This window comes from Oreochromis aureus, linkage group 23 (assembly GCF_013358895.1).
Source record: "Oreochromis aureus strain Israel breed Guangdong linkage group 23, ZZ_aureus, whole genome shotgun sequence".
NCBI classification, from domain to species: Eukaryota; Metazoa; Chordata; class Actinopteri; order Cichliformes; family Cichlidae; genus Oreochromis; species Oreochromis aureus.
Window position 1 is genome coordinate 39974350 of NC_052963.1, and position 18717 is coordinate 39993066.

Genomic DNA, 18717 nt, shown 5'->3' on the forward strand with positions numbered 1-18717 from the left:
GAAAAAAGTCCCGTTCTTGCCTGATTTCAAGTGAATTCTGCATCAAAACAGGGTGACAGAATTAAAACGAGTGTTTGCAGCAAATGTGAGCACAAAGCTTCACTTTGTACAAACCTGCTATTAAAGTTCTCCTCTATGCCGACGACTTTCCTGTTTTCAAGGCACAACTTGGATCTGTTGTACAAATCTTATGGATACACACTAAATGAAACAAGTGTGCACGACTTCAGATTCTGATCCCTCGTCCTAATATGGTCCCAAAAGGCTCACAAAAACCAACATAGCAATAGCAATAAAGCAAATGTTGAGGCTTCAAAATACAACGTCCATAAACCAATGGCTTACATGGGTTTTATCATAAGGGTGATAAATATACAACATATGCTCTTAAGACTAAAAGTATAATACTGATTTTAGTCTGAGAGATTTGATGTTCATTCACCTGCAGATGCACTATACCTGCCTGCTCCGTGGTTTTCCACAACGTTTTGCAAATCATTATTTAATACAGGAAGTAGGTGAACTAAAACAAGTCATCTTTCTTTGTGAGAGGACCATATTAATGAAAGCAAACCTCAATGACATCATAGAGATCACTAAAGATGCTCCTGCTGCTTTTCTTCCTCCTCATCCTAAGCTTCCTTCTCCTTGTTCTCGACTTCCATCCAATTGTAATTCAATCTAATTGTGTTTCTCCCCCTCCTTTTCCTCGTTTTGTTGGAGCTGTAAACAGAATTAGTGTGAATCTGAATTAATTTGTGCAAACAAGAAAAATCGAGAGCTTTTTGGTCAGAGGTGGTCTTGTGATTTAAGCCGGGTAGAGTAGATTTATGTGTTGATGCTGCCTGCTTCAGCTCTACGACTGCCGATTTTCTAGTCTTTGGCTTGGAAGGCAGTTGGTTTGGAAACATATTCGGCAATCCCCTAGGGGGGGATAAATGAAATGATGGTGGATAAATGAAATGTACAAAGAAAATTTAACTATATTACAAAAGGACATCTATCTTGGAAACATCAAATGACCAGAGCATAATTTGTCAACTAGTCCAAAAATAAGTTATACAGGAACAGTCACAGACACACCTTCTCATGTGTCACATTTCTATATTTTCAAAACACTTATGCATTGCTGTATTTTATACAACTCATGCAAAATTCAACGTAGAGGCTCATGTGAGTATTTAATGTAAGGCTCAGCTCTACTGAATTTTAGAGTTTCTAGAGCAGCCACAGAGCTCACGTCACAACAGGCGTCAGGCACCATTTTAGTGACTTTAACAATATTATAAATTTTAATATGGGTCTAGCTGACATTAGGTACGCAGCACGCAATTGTGTTAACGTCAGTGACTAACGTATCTAACATAGCTAACCGTTATTGTTAGCACAACATTAACAGCAAGCCACAATGACGAGTAACAAAATCAAAACAGTAAAAAGGTTTTAATGAACCTTTTCCAACAATCCCAGAATCCAGAGCTTCAAAGACCAGCATGTACTCAAGACTGTTATCCGCTTCGCTGTCACTATCAGTGGGTTGGTTTGTAAAGTTTACAATAACTAATATTATCATTATGCTATATTTTCTAATATATATAATAATCTCAAAAGTAATGCCTTGAAGCAGAAAATAGTAATACTTTATTAAAATGTAAAACTAAAGTACAGTATTTGAATGTGTGTATTGTGTCTACTGTTTGTTAACTCACCATATTCATAAACGTCTTAATAATAAATTCCATATTCTATTACCACATTATTTGTGATCAATGGGTTTGCGGGATTAGGAGTGTGTGTGTGTGTGCGTGTGTGTGTGTGTGTGTGTGTGTGTGCTTTTATTTGAATATTCGGTATCCAACCATCTGCTCTTAAGGGGTAATCGCCAGGTAACCCGCCCTCCCCCTTTGCACACACATGCACACAAACAAAACACACAGTATAATTCACACCCTTATTATAGTGAATAAATATTTATGCCAAACTTAGATAGCTAAGGATGAAGAACCTTTTGTTCTTTAAAGAGCCATTTGTAATCCTGAAGAACCATCTACAAAATAAAAAGGTTCTTTGACGTATGATGGTTCTTTAAAGAACCATGAAGACATCTGAAGAACCATTTAAGAACCATAATTTTTCTGAGAGTGGATGCTGCCTATGCCCTAGCCCCTATCTTTTAGCAAAGGCAATCGTAGCTGCTGTGCTCAAGTGGCTGTAGTAGACTGTGTTTTCCTAGCGTATTGCCTGCGTTTCACTGGCTTACATGGCAGTCAGACCTCGCTACAGCGAGTGAGAGTTCTCCAGCCTACTTAGCCAGGTTCCTATCTGGCGCATTGCCCACGGCGCGTGGGTTTACGCGGCCAGCGGGGCCCCACTCGTTCGCTCGTCAGTGAAGTTGCCTAACATCGTAACCGGGCTTCCTGGACTCCGTCAGGGCCTCAGTGTCCCTCATGGCGGAATGGCACCATGACGTGCCTAGACCACTTCAGCCTCCACTCTCGGGTGGGCTGGGGCCTCCACCTCATGGGCCTGATGGCTGCAAAGGTGCAGGTGGTCCCATTGGCACTCCTGCACATGAAACCAGTCCAGCGTTGCCTGTTGAGTCTCAGCCCGTGTCCACAGCGTTCCCATCAGACCACAGTGGTGGTTACCCGGGGTCTCCACTGAGCTCTATGGTGGTGGAGAGACCCGCTCAATCTCCTACTGGGCCGGGCAATGGGTCCAGTGACTCTTCACCAGCTGGTCTCCTTAGACACCTGCCTGGTGGTAGGATGGGGAATGGTCCAAGAGAGCTGTGGGGTCAACGGCAGCTGGTCCGGCCCATGGGCCTCTCGCCATATCAACATGTTGGAGCTGCAGGCCGTGTTCCTGGCACTTCGGCACTTTCTGCCTTGGTTGCATTGGTTCCACGTAATTGTCTGGATGGACAGCACGGTTGCAGTGGCCTTTATCAACTGGCAGGAAGTGCTGGGCTCTCTTCCCCTCTGCAAACTGGCTGCCAAGCTGTGGCAGTGGGCTCACCCCTGATTCCTCTTCCTCAGGTGTAGTCCACGTGCCAGGAAGGACTGCAATAGCCAATACTGTTATGGATTCAAGTTGAAGTTACAATAGCAGCAAACAGTGGTCATCAGTGTTATGGCCCGTCTAGGGGTGGCCAGACCATGACATAAGGGTGATCCATCCTCGTCTAATCCCAAGCAGCACATCACACAGTTAGTAAAGACTGATGGTGATTTATTTACAATGAGTGGATTCCTATGGTCATTTGACAGAAAAGAAAGAAGCGGACTATAACTTTGTGGTTGCCCAGGGTGGCATCGTGGTGGGGGTGGCATCATGGCATCGGCAAAAAATAAAAGTTGCTTGCACCCATGCTGCCCCAACATCACGCCAGCGGATTTTACAGATTGCATGGGCAGCGATGGGTTTTCTATCACCCATTTGCGGGGAGTAAAGGCGCCCTCCATTTGCGAGGTGAGCCTGCTGCTCGCCACACAGGGAGGAGAGGGGCAGGGGGGCGGGGGATTCTCTGGCTGGCTAATAGCCAGCTCGCAAAATAAAACAAAATAAAAACAAACCAACAAACTAGGGCTGTCAACGTTAACGCCGTTATCATGATTAACGCAATTAAAAATTTTAACGCCATTAATCCATTTGGAGGGCAGAATGACTCAAAATCCCTGAAATGTCTCTGTCAATGCATTTCGGGCAGTTTGTCCAAAGTTTGTCCATTCTGCGCTCCAGATGGGTTGATTGCGTTAAAAATTGTAATCGTGTTAATGGTGATGACGGCGTTAACGCGTTAATGTTGACAGCCCTACAATAAACACAAAAACTGAAGACACGAAATTCGTATACACGAAAAGTGAGCGCGAGGGTCCTCGGTGCGCCTGCTTGCTGCTCCTGCTGTGCTGAAGTCCCACACACAACCTGTTTTTTTTTTTTTTTTTTTTTTTTTTTTTCTTTTTTTCTTTTCCCTCCCCCCTTCCCTTTTCTTCCCCCCCCTCTCTCCCCTTCCCCCCCCCTTTTTTTTTTTTTTTTTTTTTTTTTTTCACACACAACCTGTTGAAAGGGGAGGGGGGCACGCTGCTTCCAAATACTGCACATTTCATTCATAATATTGTCAATACAAGCCCATTATGTATTAATAATTTTTCTGGGTTGTGTGAAATCCCAGAAAAAAAAACCCTATACAAGGTGTAGGTCTATTAGTCTATTAGTTTATGTTGTGGGGTTGGGTGTTGATACTGGAGTGCAAAATTACTGATGGAAATTGGACAAGAAAAGGTCAATGCCATCAGGTCCTCAGTTTAGAAAAAAATAGAAAAGAAGAGGAGAAGCGAGCAAAAGATACAGGTAAGCAGATGTGTCTTTGGGTAATGGCAGGTATTATGTATCCTCAAACAAGATAATATTCATTAGTAGGGATTGGGAAAACTTTTGTTTACCTTTGTTAGCCACTTGGCTATGATAGTAAACAGTAGACAGATGTGTAGATAGTGCACCAGGTGTGGATTAATAAAGAACTGTTAATTGCATCTCTCTGAGTCTGTTCTGCCTGTCGTGACAGCAGCAAGACAATGATCCCAAGTCTGGCCGCAAATCCACAACAGAATGACTGAAAAACAAGAATCAAGGTGTCACAGTGGTTAAATCAAAGTCCAGATCACACTCTGAAATTCTGTTCATACGACCTTAATGGCTGTAAATATACAGGTAGTTGCAAAGCTCGATTATGTGAACAAAATTCCTCCAGTATGAGTGTGAGAGACTGATAAAACCGTACAGAAAACAGTATAATGAATGAAGTTATTGCTGCTGAAGGTAGTTTGACAAGCTAATGAATCACTGGGTGTACCTAGTTCTTTGCACAGTGGTTCTACATTTTGGCTTAGCTTTTGCTAAATAAATAATGATTCTTTGTAATAATATTTGTTATGTGTTATTGTTCACATCAGGCTTTATTTACCTTATTGTGTCACGTTCCGAATTGGAAATGATTATTCATGCTTTTGTTTCATCCCGCTTAGACTGTTGTAATTCCTTGTTTACTTGCTTAAGTAATGCCTCCCTGGAACGACTGCAGGGCATTCAGAATGCTGCTGCTAGGCTTCTGACAAAGCATCACAAACACTCCCATGCCACTCCCCTCCTGATTCAGCTGCATTGGCTCCCTGTCAAGTTCAGGGTCCAATTTAAGATCATAATCATGACTTATAGGGCCCTGCACAGTGTAGCTCCAACTTACTTAAGTGATCTTCTTCTTTCTTATCACCCCAGCAGGTCCCTGAGGTCTTGTGACCAGGGGTTGCTGGTTGTCCCGCATACAAGGTTAAAAACAAAAGGTGACAGAGCGTTTGTATCAGTGGCTCCCAGACTCTGGAACTCGCTCCCTTTGAGTTTGAGATCTGTGGACTCAGTCATGTCTTTTAAAAAGCAGTTAAAAACCTATCTGTTTAAACTCGCTTTTGGTTAATTTTGTTTTGTTTTGCATTTTAATGTCTGTTTTCTGCCTCTGTAAAGCACTTTGTGATTTTTATCTTGAAAGGTGCTATATAAATAAAATTTTACTTACTTACTTACTTACCTAATAAGATCTGGTAATGACTAGTTAATGTCCTGATATGTAAAACACGAGAAGTGACAGATTCTGTTCTTTTTTACCATGACTATAGAAGCAGAAAACCAACTTTAAAAAAGCAATTGACAAATTATGATTTGATTTGCCAGTGTCTTTACATTTTATGACTTGAGAAGACTTCTTGTAAATTAATACTATAATAAAACTGAATCGAAACTGACATGAATTTAATTCAACAGAGCCATGTTGTATTGAGTATAGAGATAAAAGTGTGGAGACACCACTACACTGTCAGAGTATAATTTACTTTATTACACAGCAGCAATGCAAGAAACTTGTAGAAACTTACCAACTAGAATAAGGAGTCAAGAGATGTGTTTAAATAACCCTGTTAATAATCGTATTTCTTCAAAGTGAATATTTACTAACCTGTGTGAGTAAATACTGTGTATTGTATTCTCAGGTAAACGTTTGTCTTGGGGAGCAGCTGGCCAAGATGGAGTTATTCCTGTTTTTCACCTCCCTCCTTCAGAGGTTTTCATTTTCTGCACCCCCTGGAGAGCAGCCCAGTTTCAAGTTTAAGTTCGAGGGCATACATTTCCCCAAACTCTTCCACCTCTGTGCTGTACCACGTTAAACCATAAACTATTCTTTACTGAACACAATTTCTGCTACGTCTTGATGCATGCTCAATCATCCAGGCAAGTAAATCTCCAAAAGTTGATTCTGTTCATCTGGATGTAGCGTATTCAGTGGGAGAAACGTTTCGTCACTCATCCAAGTGACTGGGGAAACCTGCAGTCAGCTGAGACTGAAGAAGTCACTTGGATGAGTGACGAAATGTTTCTCCCACTGAATACGCTACATCCAGATGAACAGAATCAACTTTTGGGGATATATTTCACAGTTTACAAGGTGGTCAGCTGGTAAAGATATCAGTTATGAAAGCAACTGTTCTAGCTGTATGTGTGTGTAATATCTACTCCATTGTGTATGTGTACAATACAATAGTTCCTAAATCAACAGCCACCACCTCTCTCGCAGCAGGGGGTGACGGGTTTAGGTTTTTCCTTTAATTTTTCAGCAGTCTGTATTTTTTATCAGAGACTTCTGCAAGTCAACTCCAGTGAAAACATTTCCTGGAAAAGGCAAAGCCCTGTGGCTATTTGGAAACTAAGGCTGCTGGTATTTTACAGAATAAACAAAACAGAACATCCACCAGCCAGCAAAACTCATACATGGCTTGAAAAGTAACTATAAAGAGATCTGTACCAAATTTACTTATTTGGTAAAATCCACCTCAAGTTTCATTATGGCTGCTAGTTTTTGTGTAACAACCATAGAAACCAACGAAGTGTGGACATAAGCTCCTCAGTGGAGGTAAAAAGCCTAATATTATTAGTGGACTCTGGAAAAAGAGGCTACAACCATGTTACATAAGACAGAGGACCTCTTGGGAATCTGATGTAAACAACAAGTCAGGAGATAGAGCTCTTCCAGCTGGTTACTATGGAGCTGATTGTGAACTGAAGCATGCTGGAAACAACTTCAAAACCTGCAGCTGCGTGAGTGCCTGGTCCAAGCCGTGCTATTTGGCACTTTTAACTTTCTATGACAGCTTGATATGGGTCCCACAGCCTTCTGTTGGAGTGGTAGGTTACAGAAAATGTTCCACTTGAGTTTTGGTAGTTTGCTAGAGGTTTAAAGTTATTTGTACCCCTGTAGGAGGAAAACATCGTTTTATTCCTGCGGAGAAACTTGTAGTGGACTCTGCCACCACTTGCCGATACTTATTAGGGTGTGACCCTAACCTGGAGACAGGTAACTGAACAACAGTAATGGATGTCCTGTTTTCATTTACAGATTGCCAAACTGCTGCTTTGCCGGGGTGGATCTCTGGCTGCGGGCCAAGGTCCCGATACACCAGTGGTTATTTTTCATTTGTTTTAGTCTGGTTTAACTCAACAGCGAAGAGTTCAACTCACTTTTTCCTTTTTTTTACTCTACATTTTAAACTTTTAAATTAAGCACTATTCTCTTTAAACAGACATATAGATAAAGGGAATCCATTCAAATAAAAGGCAGACCAATATCTTGCATTAACTGTAGAATTTAAATCATTTTTTTCTTTAAAGTTCTCCTCATTTTTCTTCCCACACATCAAACCAAATTAGGATATGGGTTTCAAGATAAGGTGCCAATGCCTTTAACCTACTGAGCGGTTTAAACCTTTAACACACTGGGTGTGTTGTTCCCTTTGACTCTGAATGTGTTACGTAATTATTGCAAAAACTCAAAGGCCCCCAGAAGAAGAATACCGGCTACTTTGAACCATATAGGGCAGTTTAGGTCTGAAATATACTGTTCAAAAACTGACCGTGCTTAAATCAGACATGCGATCTTTGTGAATGAAATATTTAATAAATATATGACGTAAATTATTGAGAAAAAATTAGCCTAAAGACAGTCAGCGTAAACCATAGCCACTAGCTCTCCAAATTAAACTAAAAGGTAAAAGTTTCATTGCTCAGGTGTTTTCTTAATTAAGAAATGTACAAAAACAATTATCCTAAACTAAAAGCACACCGTGTGGCTAAAGTACCCACCGGAAAGAAGCACTGCTGCCTGTGTTCCTCCTAAACATAGCCCTGATTTTTCTAAACTCCAGGAACTGTTGCATGTCCGATTACTTTTTTATAACCACCTGGCCCAGGTATATCATGTTTTAGTCAGACTTGTACTTGTGAAAGAGTCTCTTAGAGATGTAGTGTAATTTTACATTGGTTAAGTCTTGACCACGCGCTTTTATTTTGAAAGCAAACCACAGTTTGCTGCTTTGAAGTAGTGATGTGCAATACCACCGATTTCCTTTCCGATCGATACCAAGTAAAATTCTGGGTGGTATCGACGATACTGATCCGATACCAATACTCTGTACAAAAGCTTAATGTTTCATTGTATTTCATAATACAATATATAATTGTATTATGTAATTGTAGTAATAATATAAGGATATAGCTTCAAAATGATTACAGGACATCAGACTGCTTGCTCTTATTGCTTAATAATACAGAATAATCATATAGAAATAAAAAAAACTTGAAGTTGTGCGCTATTTGAACACGTTGCCTGCCTGCAGCACTAAGGACTCCGCGAGAGACGTCCGTCTCGCCCTAGCAGCACCTGTCCCTCTCATCCTCTTCACTTCGCCTCAACATAAGCTCATCATATTCTGTGATATGATTTACTCTGAGGTGTTTGACAAGCGGTGTTGCCAAAACACCTCACTGTCTTGCCACATGTATCGCAAACCGCGTCTTGGCTGTTTGTGGAGGTAAAATACGTCCACAAATAACTCTGTTGACGTTCAGCCATTGTTGTGGGTGCGCTTGCCAGGGGCTGCCACACATTTATACAGCCCTATTTCGCATATGACTATGAAAGGCGTAAGAGGAAGTAGTTCACGATCCGAATGATATAGTTTCTTTCCACTGTGTTCCTGTTAATGATAAACTACAGATTTTCCCCAAAGTACTAAAATATTGATATTTTAATATGAGAATCGATTCCAGAACATAAATTACTGGAATCGGAAGAATCGATATTTCAGTATCGATCCGCACACCACTACTTTGAAGTCTTTCGGCGTCCTCTGTCAGTGAAACAAACAGTCATCGTCGTATTTGCGTATAGAGCCCGTCTCAGCATTAACCGACAGCCTAACTAAGCGAAGACATGGAGACATTATACAGCCTTCTTGGCTCAGAGTGGATAGACGGCAGGAGCATTTTAATCTTTTTGTTTGTTCTTCTGCTTACGACTGACGTTTTGAAGAACAGAGTGCCAAAAAACTTTCCTCCTGGACCGTGGGCTCTGCCTTTCATTGGTGATCTTCATCGCATCAGACCTGATAGAATTCATCTGCAGTTTGCAGAGGTATACATACTAATTATTATTATTATCATTATTATTATTATTATTATTAGTAGTAGTAGTAGTAGTAGTAGTAGTAATATAATTGTATGTTGTGCCCCAGGCATTAAAAGTGCTGTTGCTTTCTTTTTGAAAAGCTAGTATGTATTCGTGCAGAGCCGCCCAATTTTCTATGGGGTCACAACCAGAAATAGTGGGGGCCCCACCAGCACCTCATCATCATGACCATCAACCATATTTTGTCTGTTCTTTCTCTGTGTGTGTGTGTGTGTGTGTGTGTGCATTCTACAGTTAAGACAACATTTATCATGAGTCACTTGTGGGTTGGGTTCAGCGTAGTCCTGAATATTTCCTTGCATAAAATAGCTAGCTATGGAATGAGTAAAGTATTTATTTATGAGAGACAAAGACATTGTGGTGTGTGAAGCTGTATTTGTATTCACCAGAAGCACATTTAATATTGGAAGTAGCTAAAAAAAAAAAAAAAAAAGGCAGCACTGAACAGAATCTTCTGTTCATGTTCAGTTTGCAGGGAAATATGGAAACATATTCAGCCTTCGATTATTTGGTCAAAGAACTGTGATCATTAATGGCTACAAGCTTGTCAAAGAAGCCCTAATCCAACGAGGAGAAGACTTCGTGGATCGTCCCAGCCTACCAATGTTTGACGAATTGTTTGGGAATAAAGGTGATCATTTTCCTTGAAAAGTGTTTGGCAGTGTTTTAATAAGATCAGCATCTCAGACTGTCACCTTTTTAGCAATGTTAAAATCTAGGTCAGTACTTTACTGGCCTTAATTTTAAGTTACTTTGGGTCTAACACAGTTTTGCTTTTTTCAAAAGGTCTTGTGATATCAAATGGGTATCGGTGGAAGCAACAGAGGAGATTTGCTCTTCACACACTCAGAAACTTTGGTCTGGGCAAGAAGACCCTTGAGTCATCCATCCAGCAGGAGTGCCAGTATCTCACAGAGGCTTTTGCAGATCACCAAGGCACACACACACACACACACACACACACACACACACACACACACACACACATGAAACTCACACTTTTTATGATGACAGAGTAATTATACTGTTTTATCTTTATTACATAGACTTAAGTAGCTGTTATGATATTGCAGTAGGTGATTAATATGGATATGTCCTTTTACTTTACCTCAGACTTTTGCAAGACAGTAACATACACCCACACATTACTACATAAGACTAAATCCAACTAATCCTACTATCATAGTGAAAGACACAACAACCTCCTATGTTTTAGACTTAAAAATATGTTCATATAAAATTTGTTTCAAATAATCCAAAATTCATTAATATGAGTTTGCTCTAATGTTTTGTCTAATGGCCATATTCTCTTTCAGGAAAACCTTTTAATACCCAGTCACTGTTAAACAACGCTGTGTCCAACATCATTTGCTGCTTGGTGTTTGGGAATCGATTTGAGTACACCGACAAGCAGTTTCAGTCAATTCTGCAGCTCTTAAATGAGATGGTTTACTTGGAGGGAAGCATGTGGGCACAGGTGAAACTCTTTTACATACTGTAGTGTTGTTTGACTCAGGATTCATGTAGAACACACATAAGAACACTTTAACTGAACTTTTTTGTGCAGCCCAAGAAAAAACTGTTTTTGCTTTCCTAGCAGTTAGTGGAGCATAGCTATTTTGCACAGACTCCACCAGTGCTGTGCCTTGTCTCAGATTCTGTCACTGATATCCAAAAGCAGACTATGTTTATTGAAATGTTTCACTGTTGGGTTCCTTTAAATAAAGTGGAGGAATAGAGTTACATATTTTGAAATTGGTGAATGTAAAACTGATTTTAATTACATTAAAGTATGCTTACTTTGACTTACTGTCTATCACAATTTAGCCTACTTTTGTCCAATTTGAGCTACTTATTCTATTTACTTCCAGCAGGTTGCCATGGGTAATTGATAAGTGAACTGCAGGGACACCATATGATGTAATATCTTTGAAAGCCAACTGTTTCCAGCGTGTCAAATGCTTTGACTGTCTTCCTGTAGATTTACAACACATTACCCTGGCTGATGAGGTGGCTGCCTGGACCTCACCAAAAAATATTCACTCTGGTCCAAAAGATAATTGACTTTGTAGAAGTCAAGATCAAAGAACACAGAGAAAACCTCAACCCATCATCACCAAGAGACTACATTGATGCTTTTCTCATAGAAATGGGGGAGGTGAGCATTTTCAAAATGTGTTCTTGTGCATTTACATTTTCTAATGAAACATGTTTCCCACTTCTGGCTTTTGTGTCTCTGATAGAAGGAGGACAAAGATTCTGGTTTTAGTCTCAGCAATTTGTGTTTTTGCACCCTGGACTTGTTTGGTGCTGGAACTGAAACTACTACAACTACTTTACACTGGGGGCTGCTATACATGATCTACTACCCTGACATTCAAGGTGTGTGTATGAACAATATTAATCCTGAATACACATTGTGAACATCTTTATACAACATTTTTTCAGGGATTTCTCACAGATAATTCTTGTGTTGGGAGAGAAAGATGTGTAATTTTCCCCCTTGGTTTTCTAAGCGGCACAACCATCAGTTACTATTTTTAATAGTGCCAATTTGCGACAACAGCCACCAGTTCATTTTCTCACTATATGCAGAGAAAGTCCAGGCTGAGATCGATGCTGTGATTGGTTCATCCAGACAGCCATCTATGACTGACAGAGAAAACATGCCCTATACTGATGCGGTCATCCATGAGATCCAGAGAATGGGCAACATCATTCCCCTCAATGTGAGCCGTGTTGCAAACAAGGATGCAACAGTGGATAAGTACACAATCCCAAAGGTACACAAAGCAATTGTGAAGAGGAATTTTTTTTTAAGTACTTTTGCTTTTTTAGTTTTTTTCAGATAGATTTTGTATGAAAAACCAGGAAAGCTGCCCTCTTATCATCTAATGCTAGGATTCTCAAAGTTGATTGACCTAAATAAAGTTTTGCTTCGAATTCAAGAAATACCTAAACTACAACTGCCTGTTGTGTTAAGTCAAACAAGCCTTTATGTCATGTGAGAAGATGGAGTAACACTGTAACTTCCACAAAAAGCTATCCCAGCTTCACGACAAAATGCATAAAATGTATTTATGCTTGAAATAAAAGCTAGAGCACGAATGAGAATGGGACACAAATGACATGCTGAGACATCCCAAAATATACTTGGGGCATTTCAATAGTTCATTTAAATTCAATTCTATTTAGATATCACCAAATCACAATAACAGTCAGCTTGGGGTGCTGATTATTGTTACATTCCAATAATCAGATGTCCCCTTTTAAGTAAGTACTTGGGAACAGTGGGAAGGAAAAACTACCTTTAAACAGGAAGAAATCTCCAGCAAAACCAGCTTCAGGGAAGGGCAGCCATCTGCTGTGACCAGACAAGGGGTGAGGGGAGGAGAAAGGACAAAAGACACTCTGTGGAAGAGAGCCAGACATTAATAATAATTAATGATTAAATGCAAATAAATTTATGAACACACAGAGAATGAAAAAAGATGAGTGAAGAAGAACCACTCAGTGCATCGTGGAAGGCGAAGGGTTTTAATTTTAAAGAGATTCAAGATTCAAAGTGCTTATTGTCATGTGTCCAAAGAAAAAAGGCATTTCTCTGTGCAATGAAATTCTTTCTTTGCTGTCCACACACAGATGCCGATTAATATATGCAATAGAAATAGGACAGATAAAATACAAATAGTACAAATAAATAAATGAAGACAAAAAAGAAGACAAAATATTAATGTGTGAAACAGAGATGTGTGCAAAAGAGCTGTGAGCTTAATATGCAGGATGACCTGATGTGCAAAAATTACAATTACTGTTCAAAAATAGGTCAGCTGTTCAGCTGCCTGATAGCAGTGGGGAAGAAGGAGTTGTTGAGTCTGGATGTTCTGGATTTCACACTTCTGAACCTTTGTCTCGAGGGCAGACGTGTGAACTGTCCGTATTGGGGGTGTGTGGTGTCTTTGAGGATGGAGGCAGCTCTCCTCTGGACTCTGTTAATTGATGATGTTAATTAATGCTCAATTGCCAACAAGTCTTATATCTTAAATGATTTGTTCTGCGCAGAGAAGCTTGATTTTATGTTTATTTCTGAGACGTGGCAGCATGAGAATGAAGTCTCACATCTTTTAGAGCTATGTCCCGCAGACTGTTCTTTTCTCTGTGCAGCCTCGGATATCTGGACAAGGAGGTGGAACCACTGTAATTTTTAAAAAGACATTTTTATGCCAGATGATCTCCTCAAGCTGTTACAACTCTTTTGAGATGATTATGATTAAAAATTGGAAGAGATCAGCCCATGTACAGCATCTTAATTTATCGTCCACCTGGGTCTGCTGTGTTTTTCCTGCAGACTTACAAGAGCTTTTAACTTCCACTATTAAATTGGGCAACGTCATCATTGTTGGAGACTTCAACATTCATGCAGAGGACTCATCAAATAGTACCACTAAGGAGTTGAACATCATGGACTCTTTTCATTTTGTTCAGCATGTATCAGGTCCTACTCACACTGCTGGGCATACTCTGGACTTGGTCTTCACCTATGGTGTTTCCCTTGATCACTTGAACTTAAATGACATCGTTTTTAGCGACCATAAGTCAGTTTCTTTTAATCTATCTGTCAACTCAGTCTCCTTCCCGCGAACTATCTTTGTTGGAGGTGACACAGTCGTGGGTGTACAGGGTGTAGAGGATGGGACTGAGGACGCAACTTTGTGGAACGCCAGTGTTTGTGATAATGCTGGCTGAAGTGCTGTTGCTGATCCTGACAGACTGGGGCCTGCCAGTCAAAAAGTCCTGTAGCCAGTCACAGAGCGTGGGGTGCAGGCCAAGTGTTGCCAGCTTGTGAGTGAGTTTGTGAGGGATCACTGTATTGAAGGTGGAACTGTAATCAACAAAAAGTACGCTGATGTATGAGTCTTTGTTTTCCAGACGGGAGAGGGAATAGTGAAGGGCAACAGCAATGGTGTCTGATGTGGACCTATTGGGCCGGTAGGCATGCTGCAGGGGATCCAGAGTGTCTGGAATGTTACTCTGGATGTAGGCCATTAACACTCTCTCAAAGCACTTCGCACTGATTGGAGTGAGTGCAACTGGTCTATAGTCATTCAGGCAGGTGGCTAGGCTTTTCTTGGGGAGAGGGATCATGGTTGTGGTCTTGAAACATGTGGGGACAGTGTTCTGGCTGAGGGATGTTGTCTTTTAATTTTAATTTAATTTTAATTCTGGATTTAACAGAAAGCCAATGAAGAGAAGTGAATATGAATGAAATATGTTCTGTCTTTCTAGTCCCTGTCACTACTCTTGCTGCAGCATTTTGGATAAATGCTCGCTGAAGACTTTTCAGTAAGCATTTAGAGCAACCTGGTACTAATGAATAGTCAACTGTAGAAGTAATAAATGCACAAACAATCAGCAATACCAGAAACATGTATGACAAACTGACTAGAACAAACGCTAGACAGGTTTAAATAACACTTCTAACTGGCTGTATTTTCTCAGGGTACAATGATCATACCTGTTCTAAATTCGGTCTTAAATGACAAGACAATGTGGGAAACTCCAAACTCCTTCACCCCTCAACACTTTCTTGACCAGGATGGTAAATTCAGGAGGAGAGAGGCCTTTCTTCCTTTTTCTGCAGGTTAGTCAGTTGTTACAGTTCCTCAAAATTCAGTTAAAGGCTGTTTAAAGCCAAGTGCTTTAAAGAGGCAAAATTACTAAAGGAGAATTTGCCTCAGCAGCCATTTACAATAACAGTCTTAACTTTGCTGAGTATTGGTATCTTAATTGCATCTGTATTTCGTTCCAGAGCTGCAGCAATAATCTGTGATCAAAGTGATTAACTTCTAAATTCTGTGAATAAAACGTATCTGTCTCGTTGGGTATTCAGGCAAGCGTGTGTGTCTCGGGGAACAGCTGGCCCGGATGGAGTTATTCCTGTTTTTTACCTCCCTCCTTCAGAGGTTTTCATTCTCTGCACCTGCTGGAGAGCAGCCCAGTCTGGAGTTCAAGTTAGGAGCCACTCGCAGTCCCAAACCTTACCGCCTCTGTGCCGTGCCACGTTAAACCACCAGTTCTTGTAATCTGAGCACATATTTTTGTCAAAACAATGAATCGCAACAAATCACTGTCTACCATTACATTTATGTTGTAATGAATGATGATCTGCTATATTACTATTTCTTTAGATTAAGGTGAATTGTTATTTTTCATCCTCTCCATATTAAAATATGCAGTAAATATCTTCTCTTGCAATTTTCTTAAAGTCACACTGTCATTAGGATTTGTGTTCAAGGTTACAATATAGTTTCAGAATCAGGTGTGACGGGTGGAGTGCAGTTAGTTCCAGTGCTGTTTATCAGTTTGAGAATGCATGATGTAATCTGGATACTTCAATTTCAATAAACACTTTACTCTTTATTTAAAGGCTTTCAGAGTCGCTTGTTGTCTTCACGAGTTGAACACCACATTCTGTCATGTGAAATAAAAAAATAACTTGTTTTGGGTGTAAATCAAACCTTTACCTTTGTACACAAAGCAAATTCTGCGGTGTTCTTTTCACATACATGTGCATGATATCAAATAACCAGTGAGAAAAAAATCACCAAAACTAAAGGCAAGTATTTAAATCCTTTAGTGAAAGTACTAATACCACGCAAATAATTCTAGTGACCAATAATTCAGCAATCTTAAGATTATAAACAAAGGATAATTATAGGCTGGATGTGAACCGCATTGCTGGCTGCAGCTTTTTTGTGGAACTTGCATGTTCTTTGTACAGACACACAATGGGACACACCTCCAAAAGTGGTTGAAAACAACAAGTTCCAGATTGGTGACAGTAAAATTGTGAGATTAAGAGGACTGGGGTACAACTGGAGCAGGTTGAGAAGCTGAATGGGTGCATTGGAGGCTTCAACAGAAAGTTTCTACAGAAATCCCTTAGTTTCTAGTTAAACTATCTTACAGCTAGTGAAGATTTCACTATGCTAATATGTGCTTTCAAAGAGAAATGTTACTGTATGCTCCCTGTGTTCCATTTCCCCTCATCATCTATGATGTTATGTGTTTTAATGAGAATCTAAATATTCCACCAATTGCTGGAAGCAAGCAAAACAACCCATAGTCGTTTATAAATCCTACTACACTAAAATATATTTTCTTTTGCTGCTTTTGCACAGTTTTACAAAGAAACTAAATGCATGAACTCATCTGATTTATATAAGCAGATTTTTTTTGCACATCACTTACATATTATATGTTTTTTATTGTCTTTAAAAGTAATCAAAAAAGGCAAATGAATAATTAATTAAAAAATATACACCAGGAGAGACCCCAGGTGCAGGCTGTGTAAAGATGCCCCAGAGACAATCCAGCACATAACAGCAGGGTGCAAGATGCTAGCAGGCAAGGCATACATGGAACGCCATAACCAAGTGGCCGGCATAGTGTACAGGAACATCTGTGCCGAGTATAACCTGGAAGTCCCGAGGTCAAAATGGGAGATGCCCCCAAGGGTGGTGGAGAATGACCGAGCTAAGATCCTGTGGGACTTCCAGAAAAAATTCTGAAAAATTTGTCCCTTCTGAAACTTGATTTTTCATATCTCTGTACATCAGCATGCACGCAGTCAAAGTTTTTTGTATTGCCTGAAGAGTGTTTGAAGTTAGAGATGGAAAATGACCAGTAAGAGAAAATGAAAAAATCTAGGGTGCCAAGGGATCCTTGAGTAAAAGTGTAATTGCCGAATTTTTAGAAATATTTCTAAAACCAATAATTTAAACTGTTTAAATACACGAGCAGCAGGTGTGACATGATGGCTGCAGCAGCAAAAGAGTATAGAATACAGGGTAAAGAACTTGATTTGTATCATAACTTATTTGCTGTGGGGAGTGTTTGGGGTGCAACTTGGCAGCCAAATTGACACCATTAAGTTTAGGATTTTGGTGCAAGAAAGACCTCTGCACCTCTGGAGTATTGTTTCTCTTATTAGCTCAATTTACGATACTTTAATGATCCTTTAGAAATTTGGAGTTCTGACTGTGTTAAGATCCTCTTGCAAAAGCTGTCCAGAAAGGAGCTTGGCCTAGAGGATTGTGTACTACTATTAGGTTTGCAGGAAATGGATGAACTGATCAGAGGAGCTCGTGGACTTCTAGGTTTCCAGATGCTTACATCCTTTTGCCTCAATGAGCACAGCTACTTTATTTATAGATGTAAGTGAAGTAGACTATGGCTCGATGACCTTGTTCATAAATACCTGGGCTCCTTGCTTATAAAGTTGGGCCAATATTGTAAAATCCTCAGCATAAATAAGCATCACTATCAGTTCAGTCCAATCTTGTTTTCTCTGGCTTAAGGGACTTATTAAATTCAGCTTAGTTTTGTCCAAAGAAAATCTAGCTATAAGCAACCCCCATGCTCATATCGCCTCTTTGTTAGTTTGTATAACAATCAACAATCTTTTTTGATTGTTATACACTTGCATGAACCAAAAGCAAACTCCAGCTGGTTCAAAACATGGCAGAGAGACTTCTTTGTGGAACAGCAAAAAAAAACAACAACAAAAAAAACCAAACACTTTTTAAGCTTCTCTTTACTGGCAACCTATTGATTTTAGAATTATTTTTAAGATTTTATTGTGGACTTTTAAAGCCCTCTCTGAGCTTCCACCAAAGTGTATTTTAATCTGATGCCATACCTGGTCTTAACCTAAGGTCCTTAGCCAAAGCTCTGCTGGTCGTCCTATAGTTTAGGAGAGAATCGAGAGTAACCGGGCTATTTCTGTCAGGGCGCTGACAGCGAGCTCACGTTTATCTTTCAAATCCCTTTTAAGGACAGATTTTTATAATCAGGCTTTTTGTTGAGTTATTTTATCATTTCTATGTTTTGAGTTATTTCTATATTGTCTTTTCGCTTCATCAACTTTTTCTGGTGATCATTTTTAGTGTACTTTAATTTGATCATTGCTAATAATTTGTGCTGTCAGCATTCATATACTTGTAAAAAGCTAAGCAAGGTCCTTTCCACCAGTTGGAGACACGCTAACAAAAAAAAAGAAAAAAAGAAATGGTAGCCAAGCATTACAAAACCCAGGGTGGTGATCATGAACATTTCATTTATTTACAATAAAAACAAGCCCAGGCTTT

General features: G+C 39.9%; 1 protein-coding gene across 1 annotated transcript; it reads left to right on the forward strand.

The window, feature by feature from the left end:
• Positions 1 to 9193: 9193 nt before the first annotated feature.
• LOC116331078 (cytochrome P450 2J2-like) lies at positions 9194 to 15994 on the forward strand. Its single transcript, XM_031753622.2, has 9 exons — positions 9194 to 9514; positions 10037 to 10199; positions 10355 to 10504; positions 10885 to 11045; positions 11550 to 11726; positions 11812 to 11950; positions 12164 to 12351; positions 15068 to 15209; positions 15459 to 15994. The coding sequence occupies exons 1-9, from the start codon at positions 9314 to 9316 to the stop codon at positions 15632 to 15634; spliced, it is 1497 nt and encodes a 498-aa protein (XP_031609482.2). The 5' UTR covers positions 9194 to 9313; the 3' UTR covers positions 15635 to 15994.
• The last annotated feature ends 2723 nt before the right edge of the window (positions 15995 to 18717 follow it).

What these genes read in the sequence shown, in the direction of transcription:
- LOC116331078 (XM_031753622.2), top strand. Translation starts at nt 9,314, where the DNA reads ATGGAGACATTATACAGCCTTCTTGGCTCAGAGTGGATAGACGGCAGG. An exon ending in GGCTTTTGCAGATCACCAAG is followed by an intron (nt 10,505 to 10,884) that starts GCACACACACAC and finishes ATTCTCTTTCAG; the next exon opens with GAAAACCTTTTAATACCCAG. An exon ending in CTACTACCCTGACATTCAAG is followed by an intron (nt 11,951 to 12,163) that starts GTGTGTGTATGA and finishes CACTATATGCAG; the next exon opens with AGAAAGTCCAGGCTGAGATC.